This window comes from Molossus molossus, unplaced genomic scaffold, assembly GCF_014108415.1.
Source record: "Molossus molossus isolate mMolMol1 unplaced genomic scaffold, mMolMol1.p scaffold_m16_p_4, whole genome shotgun sequence".
Classification (NCBI taxonomy): domain Eukaryota; kingdom Metazoa; phylum Chordata; class Mammalia; order Chiroptera; family Molossidae; genus Molossus; species Molossus molossus.
The window spans coordinates 35,471,554-35,487,208 of NW_023425377.1; the positions used below are offsets into that span (position 1 = coordinate 35,471,554).

Below are 15,655 nucleotides of genomic sequence, written 5' to 3' on the forward strand. Positions count from 1 at the left end.
TTTCCTTATATTCCAAATCAATGGTTTGCTTCCTGGCTTCACCTACTCTACTATTGATTTCCTGTAAATTATTTCAGTTAGTGTATCCTTTATTTCTGACTGGTCTTTTTTTATGTTGTTAATGTTCTCACTAAGTTCCTTAAGCATCCTTATAACCAGTGTTTTGAACTCTGCATCTGATTGATTGCTTATCTCTATTTTGTTTAGTTCTTTTCCTGAAATTTTGTGTTCTTTCATTTGGGACATGTTTCTTTGTCTCCTTATTTTGGCTGCCTCTCTGTGTCTGTTTCTATGTATTAGGTAGAGTTGCTGTCTCCTAGGCTTTGTAGGGTGGCCTATTGTAGGTGTCCTGTAGGGTCCAGTGGCACAGCCTTTCCGATCCCCCCAGCTGTGCCCTTGAGGACACTCTTAGTGTGGACTGTACAGCCTTCTGTTGGAATTACTGATTGCCGTTGGCATGTCAGTCAGAGGGATTTACTTGGGCTCATCAGCTTCAAGGACTGGCTGTGCCCATTGACCACTGGCCTCTGACTTCCTTGGAGGATCTGCTGTGTAGGGACCTACCATGCAGAGCAAGACCTACTTCATCAGGGCTCTGGTACCCACTGTGTCCACTCATTGAGTGTCACCTGTGGAGGTAGTTGGTGGTAGTGCTTTGATGTGGTCTGAAGCTGTTCACTGGGTCTGCTGGCTCTGGGGCAAGGTCAGCCCACTGCCTGTGTTTTACCCCGGGGCCACCTGGCATAAGCAATAAAGTGATCTTCAGATGGCTGTTTCTTGTGCTGGGCTTGGAGGTATCCAGGCAAAGACAAGTTGTGAACCAAAGCTGGCTACTTCTAGTGCTCAGCCTGTAGCCAATTAACAAGAGGCATGGGGCTCCCTGAGACCAGATGCTGCTTGTTTGAGAGATTTTAGAAAAATCTGAAGCAGAATCCCAGACTGGCCTATCCTATGGTAAAGCCACTAGAAACAGCTTGGGTGGGCCTGAAAGTTGGGTGGGTCAGGAACTCTGGGAATCACCAGGGCAGGGCACACAGTGTGAGCCAGGTTGCTGGAGTCCCGATTGTGGTGGCGGCGTCTGCCAGCTCGGGGAAGGGCTCACCAAAGGAACAATGGTCCCTGCCAGCATGTCTGTCCAGGAGAAAGTTGCCTCTCCAGCCCTTGCCCAGATGCCAAACAACTCAATTCTTTCCCATATGTCTCCGGTACCTTTCAAGCTACCTCCCCAACGTTGGATTCCAGAAGGAGCGAGTCGAGCACGTCCGTGCACTGCCTGGGGCTCCAGCAGCTTCAGCCTCCCTCAGCCTCAATTCTAGCTGGTTTTTACACCTGAAAGTTAATGGGGACTTCTCTTCCTGGCACTGGAACCCTGAGCTGGGAACCTGGTGTGGGGACCCCTTGCTCCTTAGGGAGGACCTTCATAGCTGAGGTGTCCCTCCTGACTCTTATCCTCACCACGTGGGTGTGGGACCAGCTGTCCGCACCTCTTCCCTCCTACCAGTCTCAATGTCGCCTCTTTAATTTCTTAACTGTAGAATTTCCATTCAGCTCGATTTCAGGTGGTTCTGAATGATTGTTCTGTAGTTCAGTTGTAATTTTTTTTTAACCTCATCCGAGGACATTTTTACATTTTTTGTTCAGATAGAGTGGGAGAGGGAGAGACAGAGAGAAACATCAATGTGAAAGGGACACATCGAGTGGTTGCCAGCCGCATGACCCAACCAGGGCTGGGGACAAACTGCAACCAAGGTACGTGCCCTTAGCGGGAACCAAACCCGGGTCTCTCTGGACCACAGGCCAACTCTCTAACTACTGAGCTAAATTGTCCAGGGCTAGTTGTAATTTTGATGTGGTTGTGGAAGGAGGCGAGTACTGCTTTAACCTACACTGCTATCTTGATCCAAAGTCTTACATTTCTTAAAGTTTGTTTTTGTATTATTTGCATGTGAGTTGGATTGCGTAAAATTTCAGAACCTTTGGAAGTAAAATTGCTGGAGAAAGATGAAGTGGTTGCATTGACTTATAGTTCTAGTTACTAGGCTAGAAATAGGTTGAACTATGCTATAAGAAAAGAACTCTGTGGTCCATTAAGATAGTGATCTCCAATCCTTTTCATGTATATGTTCATATGTAATATATTTACATATTATTTATATGGTATTAGGCAAACTTGGTAAATGTGGTGATTGGCTGGAGGCATTAAGCTAACACATAGCTGGGACCATTGGACATGTTGTTTAGGAAGTTTTGGAGCATTCAAGAACTCCCCATACATGGCTTAGATCTGGTAAATTCTCTGCTAGTTCTCTGTAAAGCTCCATGGTTTACTAACTCTTTCTAATTAGGGAGATAGCTATATATTTAGGCCACTAGATATTTCTTATTAAATTTGTTTTCAATAGAATGGTAGTTAAAAAGTAGAAGAAGCCTGTCTGGTGTGGCTCAGTGGTTGAGCATGGACCCATCTACCAGGAGGTCGTTGGTTTGATTCCTGGTTAGGGCACAAGCCCCGGTTGTGGGCTCAGTCCCCAGTAGGAGGTGTGCAAGAAGCAACCAATTGATGATTCTCTCTCACATTGATGTTTCTATCTCTCCTTTTCCCTTCCTCTCTCTAAAAAAATCAATAAAAACAAAATATATTTTAAAAAGTAGAGGAAATGATAATTTTACAGTCAGAAAGCAAACTATCACTTAAAAGTAACTAGTGCAACAACAACAAAAAAGTAATTAGTGCTGCCCCGGCTGGTTTGGCTCAGTGGTTGGAGCGTCGGCCCTCGGACCCATGGGTCGCGGGTTCGAATCCGATCAAGGGCATGTACCTCGGTTGCAGTTCGTCCCCGGCCTTGGTTGGGGTTGTGCGGGAGACAACCACTCGATGTGCCCCTTTCACGTTGATGATTCTCTCTCTCTGTCTCTCTTCCTCTCTCTCCCTCCCACTCTATCTGAACAAAAAAATGGAAAAATGTCCTCGGGCGAGGATTAAAAAAAAAAAAATAGTGCTCTGGCTGGGTGGCTCAGGTGGTTGGAGTGTTGTCTTGTACACCAAAAGGTTGCAGGCTCAATCCCCAGTCAGGGCAAGTATGAGAGGCAACTGATTACCGAAACTAGTAATATCTAGGGAAGAACTATCCAATGTCATTTAGAAAAATTGTCATTTAGAATGTATATGGCTAAATCAACTATTATATTTCTCTGTGGGCCGCTAGATCTTTATATTACGTATAGTTTTTTCAAACATGATTGTAATTGTATATTTACATGTTTATTCACTCTTTTGCCCCTGATTTAATATTTTATTTGTGATTTTCTATGTTTATATGACCTTCTAATGGACTTTTTGATGGCCTGTTAACTATATTTTAATTATATACTGAGATATTTAACTATATCTTTTTTCCTTTTTATTTTTTAATTTTTTCTTTTTATTGAATTTATTAGTGTGACACTGGCTAACAAAATTATACAGGTTTCAGGTGTATAACTCTATAACACATCATCTGTACTTTGTATTGTGTGTTCATAACCCCAAGTCAGTCACCATTTATCCCCCCATAACCATCTCCCACCTGCCCTCACCACACTATTGTCTGTACTCATGAATTTTTTTCTCTTTTTTTCCCTTTTTTACTCAATCCCTCCAATCCCCCAGTCCTCCCTCCCCACCTCCCCACAGCTGTCAGCCTGCTCTCTTTTATCTATGAGTCTGTCTCTGTTTTGCTATTTAGTTCATTTTGTTCGTTAGATTCCATATATGAGTAAAATCATGTGGTACTTGTCTTTCTCTGACTGGCTTATTTCACTTAACTATATCTTTTTTTTTTTTTTTTATCCTCACCTGAGGACATTTTTCCATTTTTTGTTCAGGTAGAGTGGGAGGGAGAGAGAGGACCAGAGAGAGAGAGAGAGAAATATCGATGTGAAAGGAACACATTGAGTGGCTGCCACCCGCACAACCGACCAGGGCCGGGGACAAACTGCAACTGAGGTACGTGCCCTTAGCGGGAACCGAACCCGGGTCTCTCAGGACCGCAGGCCGACGCTCTAACCGCTGAGCCAAACTGGACAGGGCTCACTTAACTATATCTTAATTACATATTTATTATCATTCTCTTTTTCTGGACATTTTGAATTATTCCAGCCAGCTTTTAAGTACTATACTGCTATTAAACAACTTTTGTTCTTAGGTCTTTTTTCCCTTCTTTTGAATTATTTGGATAAATTTATTAGGCTCATAGAGTAAACTTTCTTTCTTTTTTCTATCCTCACCCAAGGATATTTTTGCATTTATCTTCAGATAGAGTGGGAGGGAGAGAGAGAGAGAGAAACATCAATGTGAGAGAGACACATCAAGTGGTTGCCACCCACACGACCCCAACTGGGGCCAGGGACAAACTGTAACTGAGGTACGTGCCCTTAATGGGAACTGAACCTGGGACTCTCTGGTCCACGGGCCGATGCTCTAACCACTGACCCAAACCGGCCAGGGCTAAAATACATTTCTCTGTAGCTTTTGATTATAAGTATTTTCAAACTCCTTAAAGACTTGGCCCAGTTTACATTGGTATATTGCAGTATTTTCTTGAGGACCTGAAAACAGTAGGTTTAAGTGGTTGTCCTTTATTTTGTTAATTTAGTTATGTTCTCCAGTAAGGTGTCCAATACAGTTGTCCCTCATTTATCGCGGTTAATTAGTTCTAGACTCTAGAGGTTGCACCTAGCATTGAAGGATTCCTGGGGTGCTCGAATACATAGGCCTACAGTCCATACAGTAATTTTAATTTTAAGTGTAATCCAGGGGTGTATAATTGACTCAGACAACCGAGCGTGCGCTGTATCATTTTCACTGTCTCTATCAACTTTTTAATGAATATATTTGGAAAAACCGCGATGGAGTAAAGTCTCGAAATTCGAAGTGCGAAGTGGTGAGGGACGACTGTAACTACATTGGCTATTTAAATTTAAACCAATTAAAATGAAATAAGATTTAAGAATCCTTTCCATAGTTGTAGTGGTTATATTTCATGTAGTGGTAGCCATGTGTGATTAGTGGCTACCATAGCAGACAGTACAGATACAGAATTTTCCTATTATTGCAAAAAAAAATTTTTTTTATTGTGTTCATTTAGAGGGATAAATTTGTTAAGATTTATTTATTTATTTATTATTCTGCAAGGTTAGGTATTATTTCAAATGTGCTCTACTACTACTTTCTTCTCTTTGATCATCTGTCTAGTTTTGTAGAGGATCCTTCTTCCCTCCAACGTAGTCATTTTTAGATGCATTCTTTGGAGATTCGGGGGTTTTCAGGATTCCATAATTGCAAATCGTAGAAAAAGACCTTGGTTAAATAAGGAAGGAAAAAGGGTAGTTTATTAGAAGAATGTTGGATAGGTTGCAGAGTCAAAAGGTAAAGCATTGATAAGAACATGGGCAGCCTTGGAGAATTTAGTAACAAGTCTTTAGCATGTGACGATTGCTATGCGAGATACAACTTGAACTTTCTCTTTCTGTTATTCTGCTCAAGATTAGATTCCTGTGGGGTCCAGAGGAGAGGGTCTGGCCATAATTCAGTCACGTATCCATCCCTCAATCTAGACTAGTGTTGGTTACTATAATTTATGCATTTACCTACATCACTGAATAAAGGGAAGAGCTTGTTTACTACAGAAAAATGGAGCTATTACTAAAAGAGAGGAATAGAGATATTGGGCAGCAAAAACAGATGTGTCTACCAGAGTGGTATTAGATTTAGTGATATTTGTAAATTTCAGTTATTATATATACATTAACCTTTTATTTTAGTTTTGGCTGACTGCATAAATTGATTACATTTCATAAATTGATTGCATTGATTACATTCTTTGATTATTCACCTTGGATGAAAGAAAAGTAGGAGAGAAATACCCCTACAATGCATAGTGCCTAGCATGTATATATATATACAGAGAGACAGAGACACTTTGATTGGTTGCCTCCTGTACCATCCCCCCTGGGGTTGGGAATAAAACCTGCAACCCAAGTATGTGCCCTTGACTGGGAATCAAATGCAAAACCCTCCAGTCCTCAGGACAAGGTTCTAACCACTGAGCCAAACCAGCCAGGGCATCAGTTGTTATTCTTGAAGTAGCAATCATGCTCATTTTGAGAAAATGTCTGCCAGGTATTTAAGTTAAAATAACTATAGTTTATGTCTATCTTTCATGTAAAAATGGTGTTCCATGATGAGTTTAGCTCTTAAGATAAGAATTGTACTAAGTACTTCAAGTATACTTCCCTATCTGTCACACCAACTATTAAAAAGAAGTGTACTCTGTCCTGGCCGGTTTGGCTTAGCAGTTGGAGCATCGGCCCGCAGACCTGAGAGTCTCGGGTTCGGTTCCCGCTAAAGACACGCACCTTGGTTGCGGTTTGTCCCCAGCCCCAGTTGGGGTTGTGTGGGTGGCAACCACTTGATGTGTCTCTCTCACATTGATGTTTCTCTCTCTCTCTTCCTCCCTCTCTCCCTCCCACTCTATCTGAAGATATGTGCAAAAATGTTTTCGGGTGAGGATTAAAAAAAAAAGTGTACTCAAGGGCTGACATAAAATTAATAATTTTAACTGTTTCTTCATCAAGGACTGGCCTTTTTATTTATTTAACATTTTTTTAAATGTGTGTATTAATCCTCACCCAAGGATATTTTTTTCATTTAATTCTAGAGAGAGTGGAAGTGAGAGAGGGAGAGACAGAGAAACATCAATGTGTACACATCGATTGGTTGTCTCCTGCCCATGGCCCAACCAGGGCCGGAGAACAGACTCGCAACCCAGGTATGTACCCTGGACTGGGAATCAAACCCTTGACCCTTTGGTGTATGAGGTGATGCTCTAACTACTGAGCCAAACTGGCTAGGATTATTTATTTTTAAAAAGTTTTTAAATTGATATTTAGAGAGTAGGGGATAGAGGGAGAGAGAGACAGAAACATCAGTGTGAGAGTGAGACATCGATTGGCTGCCTCCTGCATGCCCCTGACCAGGAATCCAGTCCAGGCATGTGCCCTGACTGGCAATCTAACCAGCAACCTTTTAATGCACAGGACAACATTCAACCAGCTGAGCTACACTGGCCAGGGCTGTATGAGCTATATTGGTTTATCTATTTATGTATCTATTGTTTTTATATATTGTTTGCCATTAGCCATGTTTAGTTAAGATTTGAGCTGAGTTGAGATTGAAAAAATGGTGGAGTTTAGGGTATGGGTAGGGTAGGGTACACAAAAAGTAAGAGTTTTAGTTGCTTCTGAGCCTCAGTCTTTATCTATGAAGTCTGCGGAAACCTAAAATTGTTTCTATAATGCCTGTATCTTTAGATGAAACATGTTGCTTTATATGCACATATTTATTTGTAATTTAGCTTTGCTATTTAAATATACAGATTTAAGGGGAATTTTTACCTTTAAAAAAATTAAAGAGATGAGAGAGTTCTGAAAGAACTCTTAACTTTATTTCCCTGTGCTTCATAATCTTTTTTTTCTTGAGATTTTAATTTTATTTTTTTTGAGAGAGAAACATCCATCAGCTGCTTCCTGGATGGCCTCTGTCAGGGATTGAGCCTGCAACCTGGCCATGTGCCCTGATTGGGGAATTGAACTGGCAACCTTTTGTTGCTCGGGATGACGCCCAACCAACTGAGCCACACCAGCCAGGGCATTCATAATCTTTTTTTTTTTTAGTCTGTATTGGAAAGGTTTATTTTAGCTTGAGGTTTAGGTGATTTTAATTTATACTCATACTTACAGATCACACATCAAAAAACAGTTAATTGATGTTGTAAAGTTCATTTAAAGTTGTGCTTTTAATGTCTTGCTAAACTTGGAATTTAGAAAGAATGAAAAATTCTAAATTGTTGATGTTAGGGCTTCAGTTTTGTTCATTGGTTTCTGCTGGTTCAATTTAAAGCATGATGCAGGATGCCTGGCCAGTGTGGCTCAGTTGGTTGGGCATTATCCTGTGCACCAAAAGGTTGCTGGTTCAATTCCCAATCAGGACACATGCCCAGGTTGTGGGCCCAATCCCCAGTGGGGGGCATGCAGGAGGCTGCCAGTCGATGTTCTCTCTCATTGATGTTTCTATGTCTTTCTCTCTCTCCCTCTCTCTCTAGAGTCAATAAAGAAAAAATATTTAAAAAATAAAGCATGATGCAGGAAAGGGTATAGCGATTAACTTCATTCTGTGGATGCCTTATTGTTAAGGAAATGTGCCTTCCGCTGACTACAGGGGCATATGAAATGTAGTACAGTGCCCGACTGGTGTGGCTCAGTGGATTGAGCATCATGCCCTGCACAGAGAGGACGTCGCTAGTTTGATTTCCTGTCAGGGCACATGCCCGGGTTGTGAACTCAATCCCCAGTAGGGGGTGTGCAGGAGGCAGCCAATTGATGTTCTCTCTCATCAGTGTTTCTGTCTCACTCTCTCCTTTTCTCTCTTTTTTAAATCAGTAAAAACATATTTTTTAAAAAAGCTGTATTGTTTCACCTTGCATATTTAGGTCTATAATCCACCTAGAATTGATTTTTGCTTCCTGGGTATGAGTAGGGGTCAAGTTACCTTTTGTAATATGGACATAGAATTGTTCTAATACTCATTTTTGAAAAGACTTCTTTCTGTAGTACCACCTTTGTTCTAAACCAAGTATATATGCATAGGTTCATTTCTGTTCTGTTTGTCTATTCTTGTGCCAATATCATACTGTCTATTTACTTTGAATTTATAGTATTTGAGGTCTGAGGTAGGGAATAAGTCTGCAATAAAATAATAATGTCACTCCAGGAGAGTCTGATACAGGATGTCTATGGATGACATCCCTGTTTTACCGGTAGTAAGGAAACTCCCAAATTCTGATTTAATCTTTACTAGCCTGTTTGTATAATTATAAAAACACATTATTAAATGTAGCCATTTTGATACATAGTTAAACATATCATTTGTATACATATAAAAACACTTTCTCAAGTTATTTTCTAATCTTGATGAATATTAATAATTTCAAATAGTCTATTGATTGTGTGTACCCTAGTCCATTTTATATATATATAAATGCTGATATTTCTTAAAAACAATTCTGCAAATATAGTAAAATTTTAATTATAGAATTTAGATGGTGGGTCTTAGGGTGTTTATATACTGTTTTTCAACTTTTCTATACTTTTGAAATTTCTTATTTTATAATACTGAAAAAGTGCTTCCAAAAACAACTTATGTGGTTTTCTTAAAATTTAGGTTAGATTTTGGTATACTTTATAGACTCTCTAGATAGAGTTGCAGATATGGAATTCCTGAGTCAAGAATAATTTTAGACTGCTCTTTTATTAAACACACTGCCAAATTGATTTCCATAAGTGTTTTACTAATTTACCTTCCCACCAGCAACATACGACTGTCAGTTTCATAGCCTTTATATTATTATATATATATATATATAATTTTTTGTAATGTTCATATTGATTTTTTAGAGAGGAAGGGAGATGGAGAGAGAGAGACATTGATGTGAGATGTGAGAGAGATACATTGGTTGGCTGCCTCTTGGCATGCGCACCACCAGGGATTGAGCCCGCAACCAGGGCATTTGCCCTGCCTGGGAATTGAACTGGGATCTCTCAGTCCATGGGATGACGCTCAATCCACTGAGCCACTCTGGCTGGGCAACATTATTGCACATTAACATCAGTGTAATATATATTAATTGGATCTAAATCCTTAATTTCAGATGTGCATTTCTAGTTAGGTTACTTATGTTTCTTGTTGTTTATTTGATTCTTCATGAAGTATCTTGTGTTTATTTAGCTACTAGCATCTCAGTGGTAATCTAATCTGATAAAATGGGTGAGAAAGTTCCTCTTGGAGAAAAAGTAGATGACTAACAATGGCAAATTTGAAAAACAGGAAAGGTATAAGCTCTACCAAAAGTTAAACATGATATAAGGCTTTAGTAACAGATTGATGGACTAAGTAGTTGAGAATGAGAAGTTTTTGAGCATTTGGAAAAGGTCAAATTCAACAGAAATCACAAATTATAAAGAAGAAGGTTGTTGAATTCATAAATTTTCTTTACATCATTGAACATACTATACTGTCAGTGAGTTGCAGTTAAGTAGTAAAAATAAAACAAACAGCCCGGCTGGTGTGGCTCAGTTGATTGGACTCTTGTCCCACACACTGAAAGGTCTTTGTGCGATTCTGTCAGGGCACATATCCAGGTGGTTGTTCAGTCTCCAGCTGGGGCATGTACAGGAGGCAGCCAATCAATGTTTCTCTCCCTATCTCTTCCTCTGAAATCAATAAACATATCCTCGGGTGAGGATTAAAAAATTATATATATATATAAAATAAAATGAACAGGCCTGGCCAGTGTGGCTCAGTGGTTGAGCGTTGAACCATGTACCAAGAGGTCACTGGTTTGATTCCCCGTCAGGGCACATGCCCAGGTTGTGAGCCAAATTATCAGTCCAGGGTATGGAGGAGGTGGCCAATCACTGTTCTCTCTCATTGATGTTTCTCTCTCTTCCTCTCCCTAAAATCAATAAAGAAAAAATAAATAAAGTAAATGAATATTTCTAAATAGATAAGGAATTTTGTAAGTTTAGAGATTGCAAATACTATTGAGGACAATATAATATGCCACGTAAAGATTAACTTTTATAATTAAATAGAAACTCATAACTGAAATTAAAAATATAAATAGCAGACATTGAAGCAAAATATTAGAAAAAATTTTAATATCTTAGTTGACATTTGAACAATCTTTAAAGAAAGCCTTGTTTATCTTTTTTTTTCCTGCAGAAATCACTGAATACTTAACCTTTCAACTTACCTGACACTACTAGAAATAGACTTGGCTGTACTCTTCTTTGTGCATGCATATGTCATTTTTCTCCCTAGGTTTTGCTGATTTCAAAAATGAAGTTCCAAAAACTTTATTTAAACATGAAAATATTTTAAAATTCTTCCCTTGAAGGTATCAGCATGAAAGCATGTAGAACTAAGAGTAATCCACTTATGAAAACTAGCATATTGGCAGTTAAAATTTTTTTTAAAGCTAGGAGAGGTTATAAGTGTCAAACCAGGATGGCTTACTGTTGTCTGATAAAGCAATTGTGTAATTTGCTACTGATGTGTTTGTTATAAGGGAGACATGAAGATTACTGGATAAATGGTAAATGATGTTCATTTGGTTTCCTACAGAGAATCCTGAGAATATTAACCTTACGAACTCTGTTCCTCATATTGGTTAGAGTTTCTTTTGGTACATTTTATAGAAGAGTTTCATAAAACTAATTTAAATTTACTTTTAAAAAATGTCTTTAAAATTTTTTTTTTTTTTGCCCCGGCTGGTGTGACTCAGCAGTTGGAGCTTCAGCCCAAGGACCAATGAATCATGGGTTCCATTCTGGTCAAGGCCACGTACTTGGTTGTGGTTCGTCCCCAGCCGTGATCGGGTCATTGTGAGGCAACTAGTCGATGTGGCGCACTCTCTCTCTCTGTCTCTCTCTCTCTTTTCCTCCCTCCCTCCCACTCTATCTAATGATAAGTAGAAAAATATCCTCAGGTGAGGAATAAAATAAATAAATAAATAAATACATATATTTTGTAATTGATTTTTTTTTTTTTTTTTAGACAAAGAGAGAACATTGATCGGCTGCCTCTTGCATGCCTCCTACTGGGGATTGAGCCCACAACCCCGGGCATGTGTCCTGACCAGGAATTGAATCGGAACCTTTCTCTCCATGAGGTGATGCTCAATCCACTGAGCCACACCAGCTGAGCTAAAAAAATGACTTTTTATTAAAGAATTATGTGGATATATAAGTCATAAAGTCATTGATTTATTAGAAAGTGAACTCAACTTATATAATTACCACCTGGGTCACCAGCTTCTTTTCAGATGTTACCATTTCCTTGTTCCCCAAATGCAGCTACTATCTGACTTCTGTTATTGCAGATTAGTTTTCTCTGTTACTGGTTTTTTTTTTCTTCTTTAAAAATAAACTTTGTTGAGGTATAGTTTTCACAGAATTTTCATTTTATGAATGCACATATACGCATATTACACATGGATACATTTGAACAACCACTATAATCAAGAGAGAGATTATTTCCATCACCCCACATGCTTTTTTACAATATATTTACTCCCTTCCCCCCATCTCTGGCCCCAGGCAACTACTGATAGGTTTTCTGTCACTGTATAGATCCATTTTGCCTATTTTAGAATTTTTCTTTTTTTATTCCTCACCTGAGGATACTTTTCTATTTATCATCTGATAGAGAAGGAGGAAGGGAGGGAGGGAGGGAGGGAGGGAGGGAGGGAGAGAGAGAGAGAGAGAGAGAGAGAGATATTGACATGATAGAGCCACATTGACTGGTTGTCTCCTGCACAACCTGACGAAGGCTGGGGATGAACTGCAACCAAAATAGGTGCTCTTGATTGAAATGGAACCTGAGACTCATTGGTCTGTAGGCCTATGCTCTTCTGCTAAGCCAAACCAGCCAGGGCATGTTTTAGAATTTCTTATAAATGGAATCACAAAGTAGGTAGCCTTTTGTGTCTGGCTGCTTTTGCTTGGTACGTGTTTTTTGAGATTCATGTTATTGCATGTATCAGTTGTTCATGTCTTCTATAAAATAATACTGAATGTATTCCATTGTAAGTACAGTCCACGCTTTGTTTATCAATTCACGTGTTTGGGTTACTTCCTGTTTTTTGCCATTATGAATAAAGCTGCTATGCTTGTGGAAGTCTTTCCTATGGGCTTACAGTTTCATTTCTCTTTTAATTAAATTCTTGGGAGTACAATTGCTGGGTCATTTGGTAAATTTTAGAAGAAACTGCCAAACTGGTTTCCATAATGGTTGGAACATTTTACATTCTCACTAGGACTGTATGAGAGTCCTGCCCTGGCTGGTTTGGCTCAGCAGTTAGAGTGTCGGCCTGAGGTCCAGAGACACCTGGATTCGGTTCCTGCTAAGGGCATGTACCTCGGTTGCAGTTTGTCCCTGGCCCTGGATGGGTCGTGCAGGTGGCAACCACTCGATGTGTCCCTTTCACGTCAATGTTTCTCTCTCTCTCTCCCTCTCTCTCCTTCCCACTCTAGCTGAACAAAAAATGGAAGGATGTCCTTGGGTGAGGATAATTAAAAAAAAAAAAGGTCCTAATTGTTTCATACACTCACCAACACTTTAATTTTTATTTTAACGTTTTAGTGGTATCCACATCACACTGTGGGTTTAAGTTGTACTTTTGATAACTCTGGTAAAAATTAGGCTATTAAATATATTTTTGTAAGTATCAGTAGAAAATATGGTGCAAAATTTGCTAAGGAAAGTCTCTTACTGGCACAGTGAATGAGGTGGTCTGAATTTTAGCATCCATTTTGCCCTTTCTTTTTTGTAGCTTGAGAATATCCTCTGAGTAGTAGCATATGCTATTAACTTCTGGCAAGGAGTATAGGGCCAGCATTGAGGCCATCATACTATTCTAGATGGGGTACTTTTATTGGGCCAGTAGTCAGATTTTTCTCCTTAGGACTTGAAATAGGTCATTGTTTCTCCAAGTGAGTATCAGATGAAGTAGTTGGCTAAACACACACATACACACGGAGAGAATGTATTTTTAAGGGTCTTTTTGTGTGAAAAAGTAGTTTCTTTATGCGTATGTTTTCATTGATTTTAGAGAGAGGAAGGGAGATGGAGAGAGAAGGAAACATCAGTGTGAGAGAGAAACATCAGTTGGCTGCTCCTATATGCCCCCTACTGGAGATTGAGCCTGAAACCCTGGCATGTGCCTAGACTAGGAATCGAACCAATGACCTCCTGGTGCATGGGGTGATGCCCAACCAACTGAGCCACGATGGCCAGGGCTGAAAAAGTAATTTTTTAAAGAAAATTAGTATCATACTCTGCTAGAAATGAACATAAAACTTACTGCATGCTTTCCTGGTTGTGTCAGGGTAGTGCAAATGTGGCAGTTTTCAGCATATTTTATAGTCATTTAGTATTTAAAATTTTATAGCTAATTTCTTTCTTTGATTACAGTGCCCATATATCTCCCACCAGCATCTTACCAGCCTCTGCAGAGTAAGTAGTACACTTATAGAGACAACTTAAAAGTTCTAAAAAAATTACTAAATTGTAGGAATGAAAATCATGTATTTATTGTGCTTACTTTAGAGGAAAGATTGTACATAACACAGCTAAACTACTTAGTATTTTATGTACTACGGTAGGAACAAATGAAGAAGGCACACATTGCACTAATATACGAAATAAAGGTGAATTGTCTTCAGGTGATTTTTTGATCTTCTGAGAAGATTGAAAACTATCAGAGCTTTTGTTATTTTCTTTAAAAAATTGACTTCAGTGCTAGCTGGTTTGGCTCAGCAGTTAAAGCGTTGGCTGAGGGGTTGTAGTCTTAATTCCTGGTCAAGGGCAGGTACCTGAGTTGTAGGCTAGACCCCTGGCCCTGGACAGGATCGTGTGGGAGGCAACCAATCAGTGTGTCTCATATCAATTTTTTTTCTCTCTCTCTTTCCCTTTCTCCTTCCCTTCCATTCTATCTAGAAATCAATGGAAAAATATCCTCGGGTGAGGACTAAAAGAATAAATAAGTAGACTTTATATAAAAATATACAAACAATACCTTTGCAGTTTGCTTCTTTTATTTAGCTGAGCATTTGGTAAATTATTTTGCTTTATAAACATAGCTTTGAAAAGTCTCTTCAAGTGGCTAAATATATAGTAGTGTGGGTGAATTATTGTCACAACTGGTCCCTCTCACCTCAGTAGTATAGTGACACTATGTTTGATTTGTATAATATCTATTTTTGCAAATTGCATTTTAAAATTTAAGCCAGTGTTGTGTATTCCCTTTATGTATTATTATTTTTTTTTAATCTTCACCCGAGGATATTCTTCCATTTTTTGTTCAGATAGAGTGAGAGGGAGGGAGAGGAAGACAGAGAGAGAAACATGGATGTGAAGGGGACACATCCAGTGGTTACCACCCACACGACCAACCAGGGCCAGGGCCAAACTGCAACCGAAGTATGTGCCCTTAGCGGGAACCGAACCCGGGTTTCTCTGGACCGCAGGCTGACGCTCTAACCGATAAGCCATACCGGCCAGGGCTGTGTATTTCTTTTTACACTCTAGCTTACCCATTTACAATTCACAGTAATTGGTTTTACTGGTCATAGGTTTTAACATTTGTGTATATGTGGTCAAATACCCAGTTAGGGTGACTGCATCTCATTAAGATGTGTTCTGTTTTGTAGCGTTTTAGAAAGAACAATTAGAGCAGCTGTGGAACAGCACCTTTTTGATCTGCAGAGCAGCATAGATCATGATCTTAAGAATTTACAACAGCAAAGTCTGGTGTGTAATAATGAAGCAGGAAGTATTAATTGTGATGGGGAAGGATCTAATAACCAGTAAGAAACTTTTAACACTTTTTACTGTTATTATTAAGAGTTCAGTAAAGTTGTTTGTTATCTTTAAAAAAACCATATTTTTACTTAAATAATGGGATCTTATCTTACTTGGAGATTTCTGAAAGTCTATGTAAAAAGTGACTTTGTATGTACTTGTGTATAAATTATATATTTATGTAACATTGAAAAT

General features: G+C 39.1%; 1 protein-coding gene across 29 annotated transcripts in view; it reads left to right on the forward strand.

Annotated features, from left to right (window-relative positions):
• Positions 1–15,655, forward strand: part of FAM13B (family with sequence similarity 13 member B) — a 115,273-nt gene that overhangs the window by 61,340 nt on the left and 38,278 nt on the right. For 21 of the 29 annotated variants that reach the window (XM_036239991.1, XM_036239993.1, XM_036239997.1 and 18 more), the window contains 2 exons: positions 14,072–14,113; positions 15,310–15,465. The exons of 2 other annotated variants lie outside the window; for them this stretch is intronic. In XM_036239991.1, coding sequence (XP_036095884.1) covers positions 14,072–14,113; positions 15,310–15,465 — 198 coding nt within the window. The remainder of the gene's footprint in view (positions 1–14,071; positions 14,114–15,309; positions 15,466–15,655) is intronic. 6 more of the 29 variants (XM_036239985.1, XM_036239982.1, XM_036239987.1 and 3 more) reach the window with 2 other exon arrangements.